At 32.4% G+C, this 18,033-nt stretch overlaps 1 protein-coding gene across 1 annotated transcript; it reads right to left on the bottom strand.

The window, feature by feature from the left end:
• Positions 1–912: 912 nt before the first annotated feature.
• Positions 913–14,394, bottom strand: Arv1 (ACAT-related protein required for viability 1). Its single transcript, XM_089632013.1, has 7 exons — positions 14,118–14,394; positions 13,279–13,398; positions 12,639–12,817; positions 12,393–12,559; positions 10,577–10,648; positions 4,111–4,266; positions 913–1,054 (listed from the first exon to the last, which is right to left on the bottom strand). Exons 1-7 carry the CDS (start codon positions 14,214–14,216, stop codon positions 951–953), a joined length of 897 nt encoding a protein of 298 aa, XP_089488139.1. The 5' UTR covers positions 14,217–14,394; the 3' UTR covers positions 913–950.
• Positions 14,395–18,033: the final 3,639 nt, after the last annotated feature.

Genomic DNA, 18,033 nt, shown 5'->3' with positions numbered 1-18,033 from the left:
TCGAAGAATTCTCATTGTAAATGTTCCAAATCATAGTTCAATGCAAGTATATTATCAGAAGCCCATCTATCACTTGCCGCTTGATTCATACATTTTTGCTATCCCCTTATGTAACTACTAAAGAAGTTTGTATACATATTAAGCCAAAATATATGAATTCCTCTTTATCTGCATTCCTTAACATTAATTTAATTTTTTTATTTTATAGGTTCACGTTTTATACATATAACACTATCATAAAAAAGAGAAGCATGAACTGTGTTCATTTACGAGTAAATTTGTTGCAATATTTTCATGATTTATATTACTTTGTAAGGTGGGTAAGAAGTGTGCATTTCCATGAGAATTTATTACAAAGGGTTGCAATCAGTTGTTTTTAAAACGGTCTTCTGAATCTCAATGCACACAACTGTACTATTAGGTTAATGTGATTTGTTACAACTATTACACATAATAACTAAATAATGCAAAAAGAAAATGCAGTTGTATCAATTAAAAAGATTTAGTAATGAGCAACGACATAAATCAACTCCGTACGTGTCTCGCTGACAGCATTGGTAACAACATGCATTTCTTAACTGCTCAATACGCATAGGTTTTATTGTATTTTATTCAAAGATATTTCACAATGTAGAAGTGAAATATTGCAGCTTTTATCCTTTCAAGAGATTTCATTACCCGATTTTGACCGTGTCAACTCTTTTGAAACGTGCACAAAATTTTAATGTACCCTCACGGTATGCGACTAGTTTATTGTGTATAAAAAATGTGGTCACATGAATTTTTCAATCTCCCGGTCGCGGTAAGGCTTGTGAAGATTCTGAATTCTGAAACAAGACCTGTGTCTGTATCATTGACTTGCAACCATAAAAGATGAAAAATATTTTAATGGTGTAAAATACAATATGTAGATTGGCATTATTATTCTATATAATATAAAATACACACAACTAAAACTGTGTTATAGTTCTTAGATATGTTTGTGTTGATATCTTCAAAATCAATGCCAGTGTCAGGATTACCAAAGATCTTGTTTTGTTGCATTCATAAATCACTGAAAAATAATAATAAAAAGTTATTAAAATACTGAAAAAAACTATTAAATTTGTAGACTAGACATTAGAGCTTCTCTAATGCCCCTAGTACACGTTGGCCCGATGCATTGGGCCAATGCGCTGGCAATATACAGGACCACTTGGCCGTTGCATGCATTGACCACCAACGTTGGCCGGCCAACCTGATTATTGTCGGTTTTTATGCACACGGATCAAAGGATCTTGGCGCCAAAAACGTTCACACGTTGTCGGGTTGGGCGACCCAATACGTTGGGCCAACGTACAAGGGGCATTACAAAAAAGAGTAGTATGTAATCCTAGAAAGAGGTCTCTGGGACTACTTTAACAGATCTTTATCTTGTTATTTATTAATTAATTAACTGACATACGTCCAATATATTACAAAGCCACAAGAGATTTGGGACAATGTACAATGCAAGAGTAAAGGATGGGATATAAAAGCAGAGACAAACAGGGAAAACATAAAATACAAGTGTCAAGTCAAGTCAAGACCTTGCTAAAACTAAAGTGATACAAAATATCCTCAATTGCATAGTGAGCGACAAAAAACATTCTGACTTATACCAAAAAAATCAAGGTCTTGACGTGAGTTGACCATTCTACAGATTCTGGACAATGGTGAATTATAAGCATAATTAGTCGAGTGTTGATTGAGGAAGAGCAGTTCTTTATTTCTGAGTCTACGAGAAATTATCTAAAATTTCTTCAAGAATTTATACATTTCTTATGTCAGATAGCTATTCATTGAATTTTGATAATATATGAAGCCGACCTATTTTGTTTCTGGAGCCAGAATCAGAACTCAGCACTCCAATTTTTTATAATAATTCTGATGATTTATAGTGTTGGGAAACTTGTAGTACAAGCAGGAAACTGCTGAACCTACATCACATGATTTTGGGTGGACCCACAGTGACTTTGGGAGTCTATTTTGTGGTAATGTAATTGTAATAATGTAATAATAATAACTTCTTTTGGTTGTAGCTTTTTAGATTTTCGAGTAAATGGTGTCCGAAGTTGGAATATTTTAGAACAAATTTGACAAAACCTGTCACTAAGGAGTTAATAACAGCTGTTTAATGTCTTAAAATGCATTGAAGCTTAGACCTGGCTCCAAAAGTATTTTACCCCTTTAGTTGTCAAAAAAATGAAAAACATTTTTTTTAATCCAAATGCTCAGATCTGAAACAAAAGTTTTTTGTGTTCTCTATGTGATGTAGATTCACCAGTTTCCCGATTTCCAGGCATCATGTATAGTGTCATTTTTGGGCAATATCACCTTAAAAACGCTAACCTATAAAAACATCCAAATGTGTGAAATTTAAACTTGCCTTCTGCTGTTCTAATGACTAGGTACTAATAATTATTATGGCACAGACTTGGAAATTCCAATTCTGCTTCGTGTTTATCAAATCTCCCAACTCAAAACATTTTACCGTGCATACGTAGTGTGAGACTCAACAACTGACTATTCAGAACCAAAGCGATTTTGTGTTAAAGTTGTTTACTAAAACCATAATTTCTGTATCCACACTCAGACCCAGAAATTGCAAGTTACAGAGTAGGGTTAGATTTATTTCACATGTGCATTCTAGCGTGCATTACTAGATGACGGGCGACACTATGTAAATCCACAAGTTTTTAATAGTACATAAACAAATTTTAAAAAATGTGTGCTCTCTTTGTTTGATTATTGTTAAACAGTTGTACAAAGAAAATTGTACACGTTAATAATAGATTTACACAGTGAAGGCATTAAACAGCTGCATCTAAAATTGCAAAACTATTAAATACAACAATATATTATGTCATCAACTGTATTAAACATACCAGTTCCGTTGTACCAAATGAAGAATAACAGCCAACACACTTATTTAAGCAATGTTTCTTTCATTGAATGCATTATCAAAATTATAAAGGTTCCTTTGTTGAGCTCTTAAAATAATATCAACACTTTTATTACCAACTAGCTGTACCCCACCACGCGTTTATGTGGCTCAGCCTCTCTGTGCAGAAAGAGAAACAATAGGGCATTTTGCTTTTACATCCAATAGATGGCGCTGTTTTTTTTTAAAAAACGACAAACAGATTACGCTGTTTTTCAAAAAACATGTTTTTACCTATCACAGGTGACATCTATATAATATAGGTATATAAAAACACATGCATATTCGAATGCAACATTATGTCAAAATTTCAAAGCGGTCGGAGAAGTACTTACGGAGATTTGAGATTTTGAACTAACGAGCTTTTACATTTTTATTTATATACAAGGTATAGGTAGATTACAATCAAAAAGTATCGACTGGAGAATTTTTCTAATAGGTATCTAAATTTGCACAACATCTCAAAGCATTTAAAAATGATAAAATATCGGTGTCCCATTTTTTCCTAAGGCTAGGAATGCATTAGACAGCCAACTTGATCTTCAAGTTTGTATGAAAATGTATACAAGCTGACGCACTAACGCACCAACATGATCTTCAAAATAGTGTGTAAATGTTTTCACGGTATAATACACTAGGCAGCCAACACGATCTTTAAATTTGTGTGAAAACGTATTCAAGCTAAACACTAGGCAGCCAGGCTCCTTCAAATCTCGGCTGCCTAGTGCTTTCGTAGGAGATATCACCATACCACCTTTATTCTAATTCATTATCATAAACATTGCTAAAAATTTGATTGACGCTAACAAGACAATAATAATTTTTTTAAAAGGTGCTGAATCGCCAAGACACTAATCATACCTAACACCCGACACATTGAAATATTTTTCTTATAAACGGCGATACATAAAAATACAAATATTATTAATTATAGTGATCACCTAACTAAGCGTCAACTGGTTTTGACAAGGAGCGCCAAAATTTGCTCGCATGCACCAGGCGCCGTTTGGCTCAGAGCCGGCCCTGGATACATGTGGGTAATTTTATTTCAGAAGTTTCACTCTACTGGTACGATGATAACAAAATTCAGTAATCGAATTCCTTAAAAAACATAAAATAATGTGTTTGTTCAAAATGTTTGTACAAACCAGAATGAATGATTAGAGATGATAAGATTACATAGCCCAAAACCAGAGGGGCGTGAATGGATGTATCATCTTCCGTACCCCAAATAAGTGTGGGAAGCATGAAGAGATTTCCCATGCCTCCCAATGTCAGCCCTTTTAGCAGTAAGATGAATTCAACTGTAAGAAGAAAATAACATAAATAGTGTGATTATGTTGTTAAAAATTGGTGTTAATTTGGCAGAACACAGCAGCAAAATTTAAAAAAAACGAAATAGCTTATGATTTGATAATACCTACTTGCATAATCGATTGGTTTAACATTAAATTGTGACAATATAATATTATTGGATATCTGTGTACTTGAATATAAAATAATTTTCAAAATCCAAATCAATGGTTTTCCTTGCTTGTGTTTGGTTCTGTTGTCTTATAATAAAAATATGATTTATTAGATGTTATTTTTATGCTGATTTTATTTAATCTCCATTATCTACTTCTGGAGATAATAATCTAAATTCGTTTAAACCTATGTTTGGGTTTACTGTAGCTGATGAATTCTATCGTTTTACACAAATAAAACAAATTATAAACCAATATGCATAATGTTAACCCTTCCGTTGCCAACAGGGGTACCCAAAAACTTTAATATTGTATAATGTATTTAATAATATTGTATGTAATATTGTACATGTATAATTTTAAATAAAGGCCTTACAGTTTTGGTATTTTTGTATTCTTATATTGTTGGAAATACGAAGCCACGGAATGGTAAATCTGTATAGATAGTATTGTAAGCAGCTTTTAGACCATACTTGGGGTCAAAGTATGAACATTTGAAATTTGGGGCTGAAAAACTTACAGGGACGTCATTCGCTCGCAGTTCATCTTTACGAGAGGTTGCTTCCATATTTTATTCTTCTGAGTGAAAAATGATTGTGTTCCAACACAAGCAATGAAAAATCTAAACCGATAGTAGTATTTAATTCATTTCATAAGCAAGTATTTTTAATATATTTTCTTATTTATTGTAGCATTTACATTTAAATACATTCATGCGCAACATTCATATAATGTTAATTTTTTTTTAAGTTTATCTGTATTTAACCGAAGATGCCCAGAGCTGAATTAACATTAAATAGTATGTTAATTACTCTATTTTTGCTTCACTCAAATGTAAATTGTTAACCTCGATATAGGCTTAGTCCTAGTGCGGTTGATTTTAATGAGAAAAAACTATTAAAAATCTATTGTGAGATGCGATAAATAAATTCTGTTTAATAGTATGATTTCGTAAGTATTATTGAAATTAAGTAAGTATCATTTTTATTATCAAGTCTAGCCTGCTCTTATTATACTTTATTAATATTATTATTTTTATAAATCCTATGAATCCGAGTCAGAAGAGTCCATTCGATCCATTTTTAGCGCTTTGACATTGATAGTTTATAGTTCCAAAAAGTGCATTTAGTAATCATTTTAAAAATAATTTTACTTTAAATAATTTGTTTTATTTTTTTATTAATATTTTACTGTAAACATACATTTTTTGCACAGCTTACCGATTTAGGGACTTTTTTAGATTATATTAGCTGTAAATATCATTTTTTATCTTGAATCAGACTATGTTTACTGCCAGTAACCACAAAATTTCTTTATATACAATATTTACAGCTGTTTTTTCATTAGACAGCACAAACAGATTTTGCTTAGAAGTTATATGCGAAAGCGCTACATGTTGTGAAAAACACTCAACACTCATATCTAAACCTGAAACACTGAATGTTTGACCCTGTGACTTTTTAATGGTCATTGAAAAAGACAGTTTTACTTAAAGTTGCAGTTGTTTAAATGGAAACGGTAAATCCGTCAGTATTAAATGAATCAAGGGAATCAAAACAATTTCTCCAGTTCCACATTCGGTCAGTATTGTTCACTCTATTATAAATGTTTTAAAAGATTTTACCTGCAAACGTTTCCTATTTGACAATTTGGGTGGATTAAGGTTCCGTAATAAAATAATAGGACATCCCACTTTCAACACCAATTTATGTGGGGGGAGTACAGAGGGCTGCAAGGAATTGAGACATTCCGTAGGAAAATGAACAGCCTCTTCAAGATCGAGAAAAGTGTCCACAGAGTAGTAAGCTTGCGTCGGTGCATCAATCTTCGAGAGGATCTAGTTATTTACCTTCTCTACTTATTCGTTAGTAAATGACAGAATCGCACTCTCCTTGAACCAAGGTATAGTCTTACAGATTATGTAATTACTTTCTAGATAAACATTGTCGATTAATTCTTGAAGGTCATTTACCAAAATGCAAAGTTTATCATCATCGAGGTTAATTTTTCCATTGTCTTGATGTAGCAGCCTATTCCTAATTTTAGCAACAACTCTGCAAAAAGCCTGTTTTCACGTGTAGACAATGACACTCTTATGTTGGTTTTAAGTTGAAATATATTTACATATGGCCAAAGGTTAGATCTTTTTAATGAAGCATTAATTTCATCAGCATATGTACCTCTCGTCACAACCGGTAAGATTTGACGAAATTCACCTCAGAGCAAAATTGTACATCCACCCATAGGAAAGTTTTTGCTGCGCAAATCGCGCATTGTTCTGTCTAATGCTTCAACAGAACTCTTTTTCAACATTATAGCTTCGTCCCAAACTATTAATGAGCAGGAACGCATCAATTTTCCAGTATTGCTTTGTTAAAAAATCATACAAACACTGTTAGTGTCATCAGTAGCATTTTTTAACAGTAGTTGAATTTCGCGTGTGCAGTTCGGCCTCCTTCCAAAAGTGTAGCTGCAATGCCGGATGATACAACAGCTAATGCATTTTTACCAGTAGATCTGACTTTGGCTAAGAACAAATTGATTAAAAATGTTTTTCCCGCACCTCCTGGAGCAATCGATATTAAAAACGCATTGTATACTTTTTTTGGTCGATGTTCATCTTGAGCTACAACTTTAACATTTTTGATTGATCGGAGGATGTTTCTCTGCTATATTCGGAGCTGGTAAAATCTGAGTTTGTTATATTAGTTGGGATCGGCAGTCCAAAATTCTTAATAGATTTACCCGAAAGTAATTCGACTACTTTGTTTAATTCAAATAATGCTTCGTCAAAGATGTTTTGATCATATTGAACTTCATCTGATATTAACTCTCGCCATCACCGAATCAAAATCTCTTCACCCTTATTTTTTTTAAATTTATTCCACAGAATTACAGAGTCGTTCACTTAACAAATTCCGCAATGACCTAGCTGAACTGCAAATAGCAGCTTCAGATAATTTGTTGTCCCAATGAGAGTTATCTTTCCAGAGACTCATTGCTTTGCATGCTGCTTGATAGGTATTATAAGTAAATCCTTGTACAGTTTTGATGTGTGCACAAGATGTTGGCCTTTTACAACACAAAGTAACATTCTGATAACTGTTGTTGGGATGAACCAGATGGAGCCTCCCAAGAGAATTAACTCCAGGAAAGCCATCAACTGGAGTACCTTGCTTTCTCTGTTGGAATGTTTTGGCAGTCTGATTCCACTAATGCTTGGAACTTTGTCATGTCTGTGTTTTTGTGAATTTAAATTTTAGCTATTAATTTTTAATTTTAATCTACTTTAAATGCTTAACATAACTTACATATTTAATTGGATAGGAATTAATATTATATTGGTCAAAATAGCTTTGCAAATAACACATAATATATAAAATTAAAAGATAAAAATTATTACTGTGGGTTATTCTTCCGTATCGCAGGCTTTTCTGTAAGCCTTTTTAAGATACACAATTCCATAGTACATTTTTATAATGGAACTCATAAGGTTTAGCCAGCGTTAGCAACGTAAGCGCCCGAAAATATTTTTTTACGACTTGATTACAAAACATCGACTTTTCTATACTTTCTATAAATATCATATGCATGTATTATATTTATAAACCCTCCGAAAGAAATTTTCTAAACGATAGTGAAAACCCTATCAAAATCTGTTGCGTAGTTAACTAGAACTAAGCGCACAAACAGACAGATGCATAAAGCGATTTTATTTTATACAATTTAGAGATAAGTCATAAAATACTATTTTAATTACTATAACCTATCACTTTTTATGTAAATGCTTCTCCCAAACTCACAAACTATTATCTCAAACTACGGTGAGTAAAATCATATTTGTTCTACTTCCATTTTTATACTTGTGCGTTATTTATTTTTAAATCGCTTATTTCTATTACAAAAACAGTGAATTGCGAGCCGTGATTTCACAGCAAAAATAAGTTCAATAATTTTTTAACACGCAATTTTAGTACATATATTATGAAAAAAGACCCAGCACTCAAACGGTTAAACCAGTTTATCATTATAAACATGTTTTTTTTAATATAATGCTATGTATGTATATAAATATTTTAAAGAATGATTATGAGAATGCACTTCTGAGCCTGTATGAACAATATGACACTTTACTTATTTACCACGTTACCATGACAACCGGTAGTTGAAGGCGGAGCTTATTAATCACAGCACTCGAGCATTATGTAGTTTGTTTTTGGGCCAATCTATTCGCACAGGAACTTTTGGGTCAGGCCTTCCATCCCATTCACTCGTGCTATTATCAAACCTGCTTGAGGGAATGAGGACATTATGTGCCGTGAGCTGACTGCTAACTGGTACAAAAGCACCGACCAGATGTAACCCAAGCTCTCGCGGACGGAGGCACTCGAGCATTATGTAGTTTGTTTTTGGGCCAATCTATTCGCACAGGAACTTTTGGGTCAGGTCTTCCATCCCATTCACTCGTGCTATTATCAAACCTGCTTGAGGGAATGAGGACATTATGTGCCGTGAGCTGACTGCTAGCTGGTACAAAAGCACCGACCAGATGTAACCCAAGCTCTCGCGGACGGAGGCCGTGTTCGTTGATGAATGAATAGGTTTTTTATGAAATTAACTATATTATAATTATTTCATGAAAATGCATGAAATGTGTAAGCCATAAGAATAATTTGAAATAAAATTTATGAATTAATGGCAAAAATGGCATTAAAATTACAAAATGCCTGGGGTCATAGTCACCCCTCATGCTACCCAAAGTTTGGTTTTGAAGGTTAGAGCACATTTTTTTTTTAAATTTAATTAAAATAAAATTTAATAATGTAATTATTAAGTTCTGCGAGTATTTTGTGGTTTTTGTTATTGTTACAGCTGTTTAGGCTTTTAAGGCCATTTTCAAACTGTGGTTTAGCCACGTTCAGACGACTTATTAATATGATTCTATTTTACCCCCTCCCAATTTTAAATGATTTATTACTGGTTAAAGCACACGACTGTCATAATAATAATAATAATAATAATAATAATTGGATAATTTGTAGAGCGCCGTTTTTGTGAAAAATCACCTCAAGGGCGCTGTACAATTTATTTCCTAGGATCTACATTTGTTATTTGTTATTTAGAAATGATACCAAAACATACTTACCTGGCAAGTCACTTCCAACAAACACACTTATATTAAAAAGTTTATGCTTATAAAAGATAGAACTGCACGCATAGGACACTATATCAAAAAACACTGGTCGTCGCATGATCTTAAGTCTGCTATAGTTTTTTATTTTAATTTAAATGTATTTTAACTGTCCTAAAAGCCTACAAATTGTTAGTTGTTATCATTTTTATTTATTTATTTTTAATTATTATTTTTATTTATTTTATTTTATTTTTAGTATTTTTTACATTTTGTTAATTTAAATGTAAATTGCCGTCAACTGTGAAAGTGGAGGTTTCTGAAATTATGGATACGACTGTCTGAAAAGGTGCGTTTTAAGTTTAGACCTAAATTCTGTCGAGTCTGCGATCATTCTCAAATCATGTGGCAGTCCATTCCAGGCTTTAGGTCCTGACACGGCAAAAGCACGCTCACCGAACTTAGTATCTGGTGTGCGCTTTGGTTCCTTCAACCTTCCGATAGCTGATGACGTTGCTGACCTAAGGGTTGACTGTCGGGAGTTGGAATCTTCTGGAATACACAATTCTGATAAATAAGCCGGAGCCATTCCGTTAAGTGACTTAAATACCATCCAGCATACCTTGAACTGGATTCTTTCAGGACATTTGAGCCAGTGCAGATTTTTGAGATGCTCTGAAATGTGGGAGTATTTAGATACTCCGGTGATAAGCCTTGCCGCGGCGTTGAAAACGGATTGTAATTTGTTGATTTGACATTTAGGGAGACTTGCATATATTCCGTTGCAATAATCTTAATAATATTATGTATGTCATGACTATGAGTCATGAGTCACCTGTAGCATACGAATTCCATCGAATTTGATAAGGAGAATTATATCCATAAATTAAATAATAAACAGGGTACCTAGTCACGTCCAAAGAAATTTTATTAATTTATCTTAAAAACAATCGCAACATTCAACAAAATTTTATACTACAGCATGTACACGTTAAGGAAACAAGATTTTTTTCGTACCTTTATTTTTCCTTGCGGAAGTTCCAAAAAACAAAGAAAGAATAAAAACTGCGACTAGAAACACCAACATATCTGAAACAGTAAATAGCGATATGAACATAATGTTAAGAATTATAATAAAATAACTTTGTTTTTAATACCATTTTATTGTATATATTGAAAATATATACAATAAAGTGGTGTGAAAAACATAGTTATTTTATTATAATTATGTGTGTTTACTAAGTGTTTACTACATGTGAAAAAAAATATAGATTAAGAATTCTTTATCTCCTGCAAGTGTTGAGCAATGATTTTGTACAATGCAGATTCATAAAATAATACTAAATAGTCAAACTATTATTGAAGAGCTTAGTAAATCAATCGGCAGATTTATAGAGAATTTTATATTTCATAATAATTACATCTACAGCCCTACTCTGTCAATCTTGTGGATGAACACATCAAACATTAACAACGACCATTTATTTTGTAGCGCAGCCATCATGATTATACATTGGAATCCCTTGAGAAAAATAAAAGGGATAGTATTAATTAATTAATGCAACTCATGTTATGCTATAATAATCAATCTTAGGTATAGTGAATAGAATATGTCCATACCAGCTCAAGTATGTTTGGTAGGCAAGTATGTGTATAGCAGCCATGGGTATGATTTACTGGGGAATCTACATTCCTGGCGTAGGTCACCCCGAGAGGCTAACTATATATAATGAATTAGCAGTGATCCCCGGGTTCATGGAGTGCGGTTAGTCCTGGTGTCAAAGTATCAGATAAATAGCAGACCAGACTGGAAAAGGTTTCAGTACGCATGAAACTTGCCGGTATAGTAAAGTTATTGGGCTATATATTCCTCTCACTGAATCTTAGCAAATAAGACACGCATCAGCTGTGTAGCAGGCCAGACTGGAAGAAGTTTCGGTACACATGAAAGTTGCCGATATAATAAGGTTATTGGGCTGTCTATTTTAGCGATGAGTCATTCATGAGCGAATTAGTCACAATTGAGCTAGCTCTTTTTGATGCACCGTATTTATATGACTCCCGATAAACCGTACCCCAACTCAATTGAACGATTACCCTTTTTATCAGAAAATATTTTAGAAAAGTAGAACCATTAAAATTATCCAAATATTAATTATTATTACATACTCAAAGACGTGAACGGCGTCTGACAATCCAACAGCTGGACTTGGACATATGTACCTACACCTACTAACTACCTAGCATCTTATTTATCTCGTATTACGAGGCGGCATACCGGTAACTAAAGTACTACGATCATTCATACGCTGAGAGCTGGGAGCAGTATAGGGCGAGTCGTTTTGTGCAAGCACAGTATTCTCATTGCTCATAAGTTCTGAGCTTATAGCTCCAGTTCAATTGAGTCGACTCTTTGAGCCGCATGAAAATATTGGTACCGTGGCTCCCGCTCTTAATAAAATGAGTCATGACCCATCCCTAGTCTATTCAGCTCACTGAATCTTAGCAAATAAGATACATTAGAGCTATTCACACATTGAGCAAAACTTGATGATCTATTGGTCCACCACCCTTAAACCAACATTGTTGTTCTTGCTCCATTCTGTTCTACCGATTTTCAACAAATGTGCAGCATGGGTATAAGATAATATTATTACTAGGTACCAATGATCAAGTCCGGTCTTTATTGCCTGGTAAACCTTTATTACCTATAAACTAAAGACCCACAATTAGTGAGAGGCAAAAGACAAATGTTTAGCACCTTGGGTCTCCTTAAAAAAAAGTCTTTATAATAATTACAGTAAAAGTAAAACAGTAATGATAATTTCCTTACCAAAGCAGATATAGAGAAAAGTCAAATAAATTCCCTTTTCAGTAAGAAATGGATCATCGCTTGACAGCTGCTTTTTTATATTTCTAACACTTGTCTGACAGAAATTTTCCCTTTCTGATGGAATACTTCTATTTGTATCTGTCGATGCATTGTAAGTTTTATTGCCACTAAAAGTATTCAATATAGTTTGTATTACTTATATAAAATATTTTTAACATTCATTTTTAAAAAATCATTCCAATTTACCTATGAGAATACTTTATGTCAAGGCTTGTGTTATGTACTTGCATATTTTGTAGCATAAAATGTGTATCATTTTCAATTTTACAAGATGAATTGATAAGTTCATTCTTATAATCTTTATTGTTAGACCAATCCAAATATGTTTCCATCAGAAGCAAAACAATGAAGAGTTTCCAATAAGCCTAAAATTTAAAAAAAATCAGTATATTATTATTGGATATACATAAGAGCGTAGGCTTCCAGATTAATTAATGCATCTTACGGTGAGGTTTAATAACAAATTTTGATAGTCCTTTCCTAACTTATTTATGATGACTGCAACAGAATTATGCAGTTACTGGTCACAGTAACATATTTCGTTACTGTCAATGAAAATTCCAAAGTAAAAAAGCTGATATTGTAGGAGCGTGTCTATTGGTTCAATTATATTTTTCATTTTTACATTTGGTTATTTACAAAACTTTACCCATCTCATAGGGTTCACCTCCTTTCACCAAGTTAGTATAGAAAAATAACATATGTAAATGGTAGGCACTAAATAAATAAGTATGCGTAAATAAATAATGATTCGTAGTTTTCACCCATTTTTCTGGATTTTTCAATGCTGTTTGATAAACTTAATAAAATAAATAAATACCATCACCTTAAAAGTAGTGTTATAAAGAATGTGTCTATAAGCTTCTCTAGATAATAGAATCATATCAAGCATAATGATTACAGGATCATATTCAATATACTTGTCGGAGATGCTGCCACATCGTTCCTGAAAATGATAAATACAAAAATCAGCTCAACATCAAGAATCGACCACTAGACAAGAATGGCAAAGGATTTCATTTTACAAAATACAGGTAGATCCTAAAACAAAAATGTAAAACAACCTACAAGCATACTTTCAATTCTTAATTTCATACAAAACTTTTCCTGCATCGATATATCGCGGGGTAATTTTAATTAATTAATTTTAATTTTTTATTAATTTACAACTAGGTAACAGCATCTGAATCAGCGTTTTGAGTTACATACAAAACCATAACTTTGTTTCCTCCCCCATGTATGCCACAAACACATAATAAATATGAGGACGGGTGAGGAATTAAAAGTATAGTTTTGTGTGTAACTCGAGAACTCTGATTTCAGAATCACTTTGTTGAAGTAATTAAATACCCCTCGATATTTGGGTCCACTGATTTTACCAAAGACGAAGATATATACAAATCCTATAAGTAAATATTCGTGATCGCTGGCCACGCTTAATTAAATTATTGTAAATGGCTGTCATCCCATAAAACGAAAGTGAATTTTCATTTAACTTGATAAAATTAGAATTTTAAAATTAAAATTTCCCAAGCGCAGATAGCTAGCTGCCTGTTATAGTAATTAAGGTGAATCAAAAGGTTTTTGGTTTTTTTTTTAAGTATTAAGAGTGGCCAGCGATCCCGAATCTGGAAAAATATATCCCGAACCTGGAAAAATACTTACACAATTATTAACTTTTAAAACGGTTGGGCCGTATTGGCGAAAGAGAGCGTCTACTCTATTTCCACACACCACGCAAATAAATTTACTTTCTAAATTCATAGCGTCTTTCGTTATGTACAATCATAAAGATATTTTTTACAAAAAATCTGTCAAGACCAATGGTGTTACAAATTGTATTACAACAAGATATTCGAATTATCGTTTAGATTATCTGAACATGAACGGAACAAAATGTTGATATCATCTGTCATTGTGACAGCACATTTTCTATGGTTTGTTAAATACCATAGACAAATATAATAGATGGGTAATGTAATACACAAAAGAGAACTAAAAAACATTGCATTTTGGTAGCCATTATAGGGTCAGAAATGCAAAAAATGGTAGATTGATAACCTGGAGGAAATATAATATTTATTATCCTTCAAATTCGTACAGAGCATTTTTATAATGGTTTTCTAAAGAACTAATTTTTATAATGTGTTATTTACACCAGACACATATATTTTTTCATTAAAGTAATGTTACATCATTTACAAAAAAATATGTTACAATGCAATAATAATTTTAAATAATATAAGATGTACCCCCAATATCCCGATCATAGTTTGCCGAATCGAAATTGCTTACATTCAGTTATTTTTAAATAGCGTGTCCAGTATTCATAATCTATATAATTTTTCATTGCATCAATTATTTATAAAGTAAGTTGAATTGAAAACTTTCGTAAATTTACTAAACATTACGGTTTAAAATAACATCAGAAATAACTTTATTAATAAAAAATAATTATAACTGTCCCATATCTCAGTATTTTGAATTTAAAAAAAATTGTCGTACAATAGGATAACAAAGTATATATTGATGATAAAAATAAAAAAAGTTCAAAATGTGAAATTCTAATCTTTGGTAGGAACTTACTTCAAACTATAAATTGCACAACGTCGATTTTAAAAAGTCAATGACGGTGAAGATTTTTGTGCCTAATCGTCGTCTTAGTAAAATAATAATCTTTTTAGTACAAATATTTCATGAGAACATCCACCAAGTATTATAGATCGATGCTCGCGAGTAATCAGTTAGAAAACATTTCCATTATTTTGTCAATATTTTTATCAAATGATTGATTTTCTAACATTTATAAACGCAATTTTAATTAATATTGCATTCGTACGACGATGTATCGATTGCATATTGATGTTTCTAAAATGCGTGCGACGTGTAATGTGTGATGATGCCCATCTCTAATACCCGAGCCATACGAGCATAAAATAGAATAAAAAAACCACACACCACAGGAGGCTATCATTTTAAGCCGGAAAAGCAAGCCAGGGGGTATAACTCCGATCAAAACCGATTGGAACTGAAAAAAAGACACGGTAATCACCATGGCTTGTGAGTTTACACAATTGCTTAACCACATTTACCAATGAAAAACTCTAAATATTTATGGAAAAATTGTTGAAAGGTGAGTGCTGGCTAAGTGAAATATCCGGGGTGGTTTGTGGTTCGCGCTTTTTGAGTTTCCTCTATTCTCGTCGATGGTGTGTGACGTCGTGCTGTCGCACGCATAATTTTTTTCTAAATATTGGAATATCCATAAGTAAACCACTCACTAGATTGATAACTTTGAGCTTTTTGTAATGAGAAATTTTATCACTATTTAACCTTAGATTTTCCGATATTTAGACAGTTTTTAATTATGACGTCGACACAGCCATACAGACAAGGTAGAGGAAACAATAAAAAAGAGCCATTCATCAGCCTAAAATATTATTTTAAAAATAAATGTCAACAGATTCCGATTAACAGACGACAAGGCTCCAACGCACAAAGTGCGAGCCTGCGTAAATGAGCTCTAAAGTATCTTTCCTTAGAGCACATTTTCTCAGAAGTTGAAAATCTGTCGTCCTGAGATGCCGTTGTAAAAATAACTTAAAATTTGAATTCCTTTACTTTAAAAAGGAAAAACATTTTCAAATTATGATTGTGTTTCTTACGACAGAATTGAATATTAACATTTCTCTGCTTTTCAGAAAAATGAAAAACTTAGTTACGTGCTGTGAAGTATTTTTATTTTATTTCACTAAGAAAACAGAAACAGGAAGCACACATAAATGTATAAGTAAACACATTTTAAATGTGTACCAAGACTGTGATGAATCTTTTTCTGATTTTTCAGTTTGAAATATTCATTTGAGAGTTGCTAATATTGTTTTCAATGCTTAAAAATTATAATTTGTGGTTTTACTCATTAAGTTAATCCAAAAATAATATGGATAACACAGAAACAGGAAATGCTAGCACATATAGGCAAGCACAAAACACATTTCAAATATGTACCAACATAATTAAAGATAACACAGAACAAGAAATACAAGAATATTTAAGAACAAAATACATTTTAAAGAAGGTGTTGAAAGACACTCATTATGACGTTGGGTAAGTAATTAAAAGAACAATTTACTAAAATAATGACAAATAAAATAATTATAACAACCATTTCTTCATATATTTAATATATTTGAAATAACGTAGGGTGGCCATTTTTCTCACTGACTCTGGCCCATTATACGGTCTCGTGTCTTTGCCACATAATTTTTAATTGATATCTGCACACCAAGAAATAATGATGAAGGGCACAATGAATTTAAAAAATGTTTCGATAATTTTTTTTATGTGTCCCACAATCAAATCAAAACACACACGTTTGACAATAGTTTCGTTAATTAAGGGGACAAGATGTAATTTTTCATAATTATGATTAAGTTTATTTCTAAATTGCTAACATAAATACTTAAAATAATGTTAATAAATGCACGAACACGGATACTGACTGAAAAAAAAATCGATTCATTTCTGCGGTGAACTTAAAAATTAAGGCTAATACCATAACCATAGATGTTGTTGTGAGTTTTTCATTGGTGGATATAGTTAGGCAACAATATGACGTCACAAGACATAAAGATTACCGTGTCTTTTCTACGGTTCCAATTTTCGATCGGAGTTACACCCCCCTGAACTACTACTTGAAGTGGGGTTGTGGGCGTGACTAGTAATTAGTTAAAGGTGTGGAGGAGGTGAGGGAATGGAACGTACATTGAACGGGAACATGTCTAAAATGGGACTATAAGATAATATTTTTTGTTTATTGATAATGGACTCATTAATTTTAAGGCATTTCTTTATTTCTAAGGTATCTAATCGTTTTCCTTTATTATTAATATGAAGAATATTTATTCGTGCACATTTTTCAAAACTATGATTGTTGGCAGGTTCACAAAATCTGAAAAATTATTATTACTAAGACATCTTAAATGTACTTTGATTCTAATGTCATATTACGAGTGGTTTTCTCGATATAAAATTAGGAACAGTCGTTGCATTTTAGTTTATATATACCGGAATGAGTCAGTTTATGGTACTTATCTATAGTGTCATTCCAAAAAATTTGCTAATGTTAATATATAGTTTGTTTTATTGTAAAATCGTGATAAACAGGTAATTTTTTTTTAAACGTAAAAATTAGGCAAATCAACCTCACCGTTAGGCTTTATTTGCCTAAAAGATTTTTTACAATTAGTTTTTGGTGGGTACCTAGGTCTAGGTACAGATAAATCTACCAAATATTGATAGTCACTTAATAAACATAGAATTTGAAACAATAACATCTACCGTACCAAACTGCTGTCCTTTTTAAATTTTAACATATCTTTGAGATGTATACGACATACAGTGCTCTTCCACACGTTTAATTACAAAACAAATGCAGTATCTAATTTGCCAATTAACCGTGCTCTTCATTATCTAAATAATATTTGTCTTAAATCAAACATTGACATTTTTTCGGATTCACTGCCCAGATTCAAACGTTGCATCATGTCAATAATATAAACTGTTCAATGCGCATACACAT

This window comes from Hesperophylax consimilis, chromosome 5 (assembly GCF_061612785.1).
Source record: "Hesperophylax consimilis isolate HC1 chromosome 5, BYU_Hcon_1.0, whole genome shotgun sequence".
Classification (NCBI taxonomy): Eukaryota; Metazoa; Arthropoda; class Insecta; order Trichoptera; family Limnephilidae; genus Hesperophylax; species Hesperophylax consimilis.
This window is presented reverse-complemented; position numbering and strand designations above follow the sequence as displayed.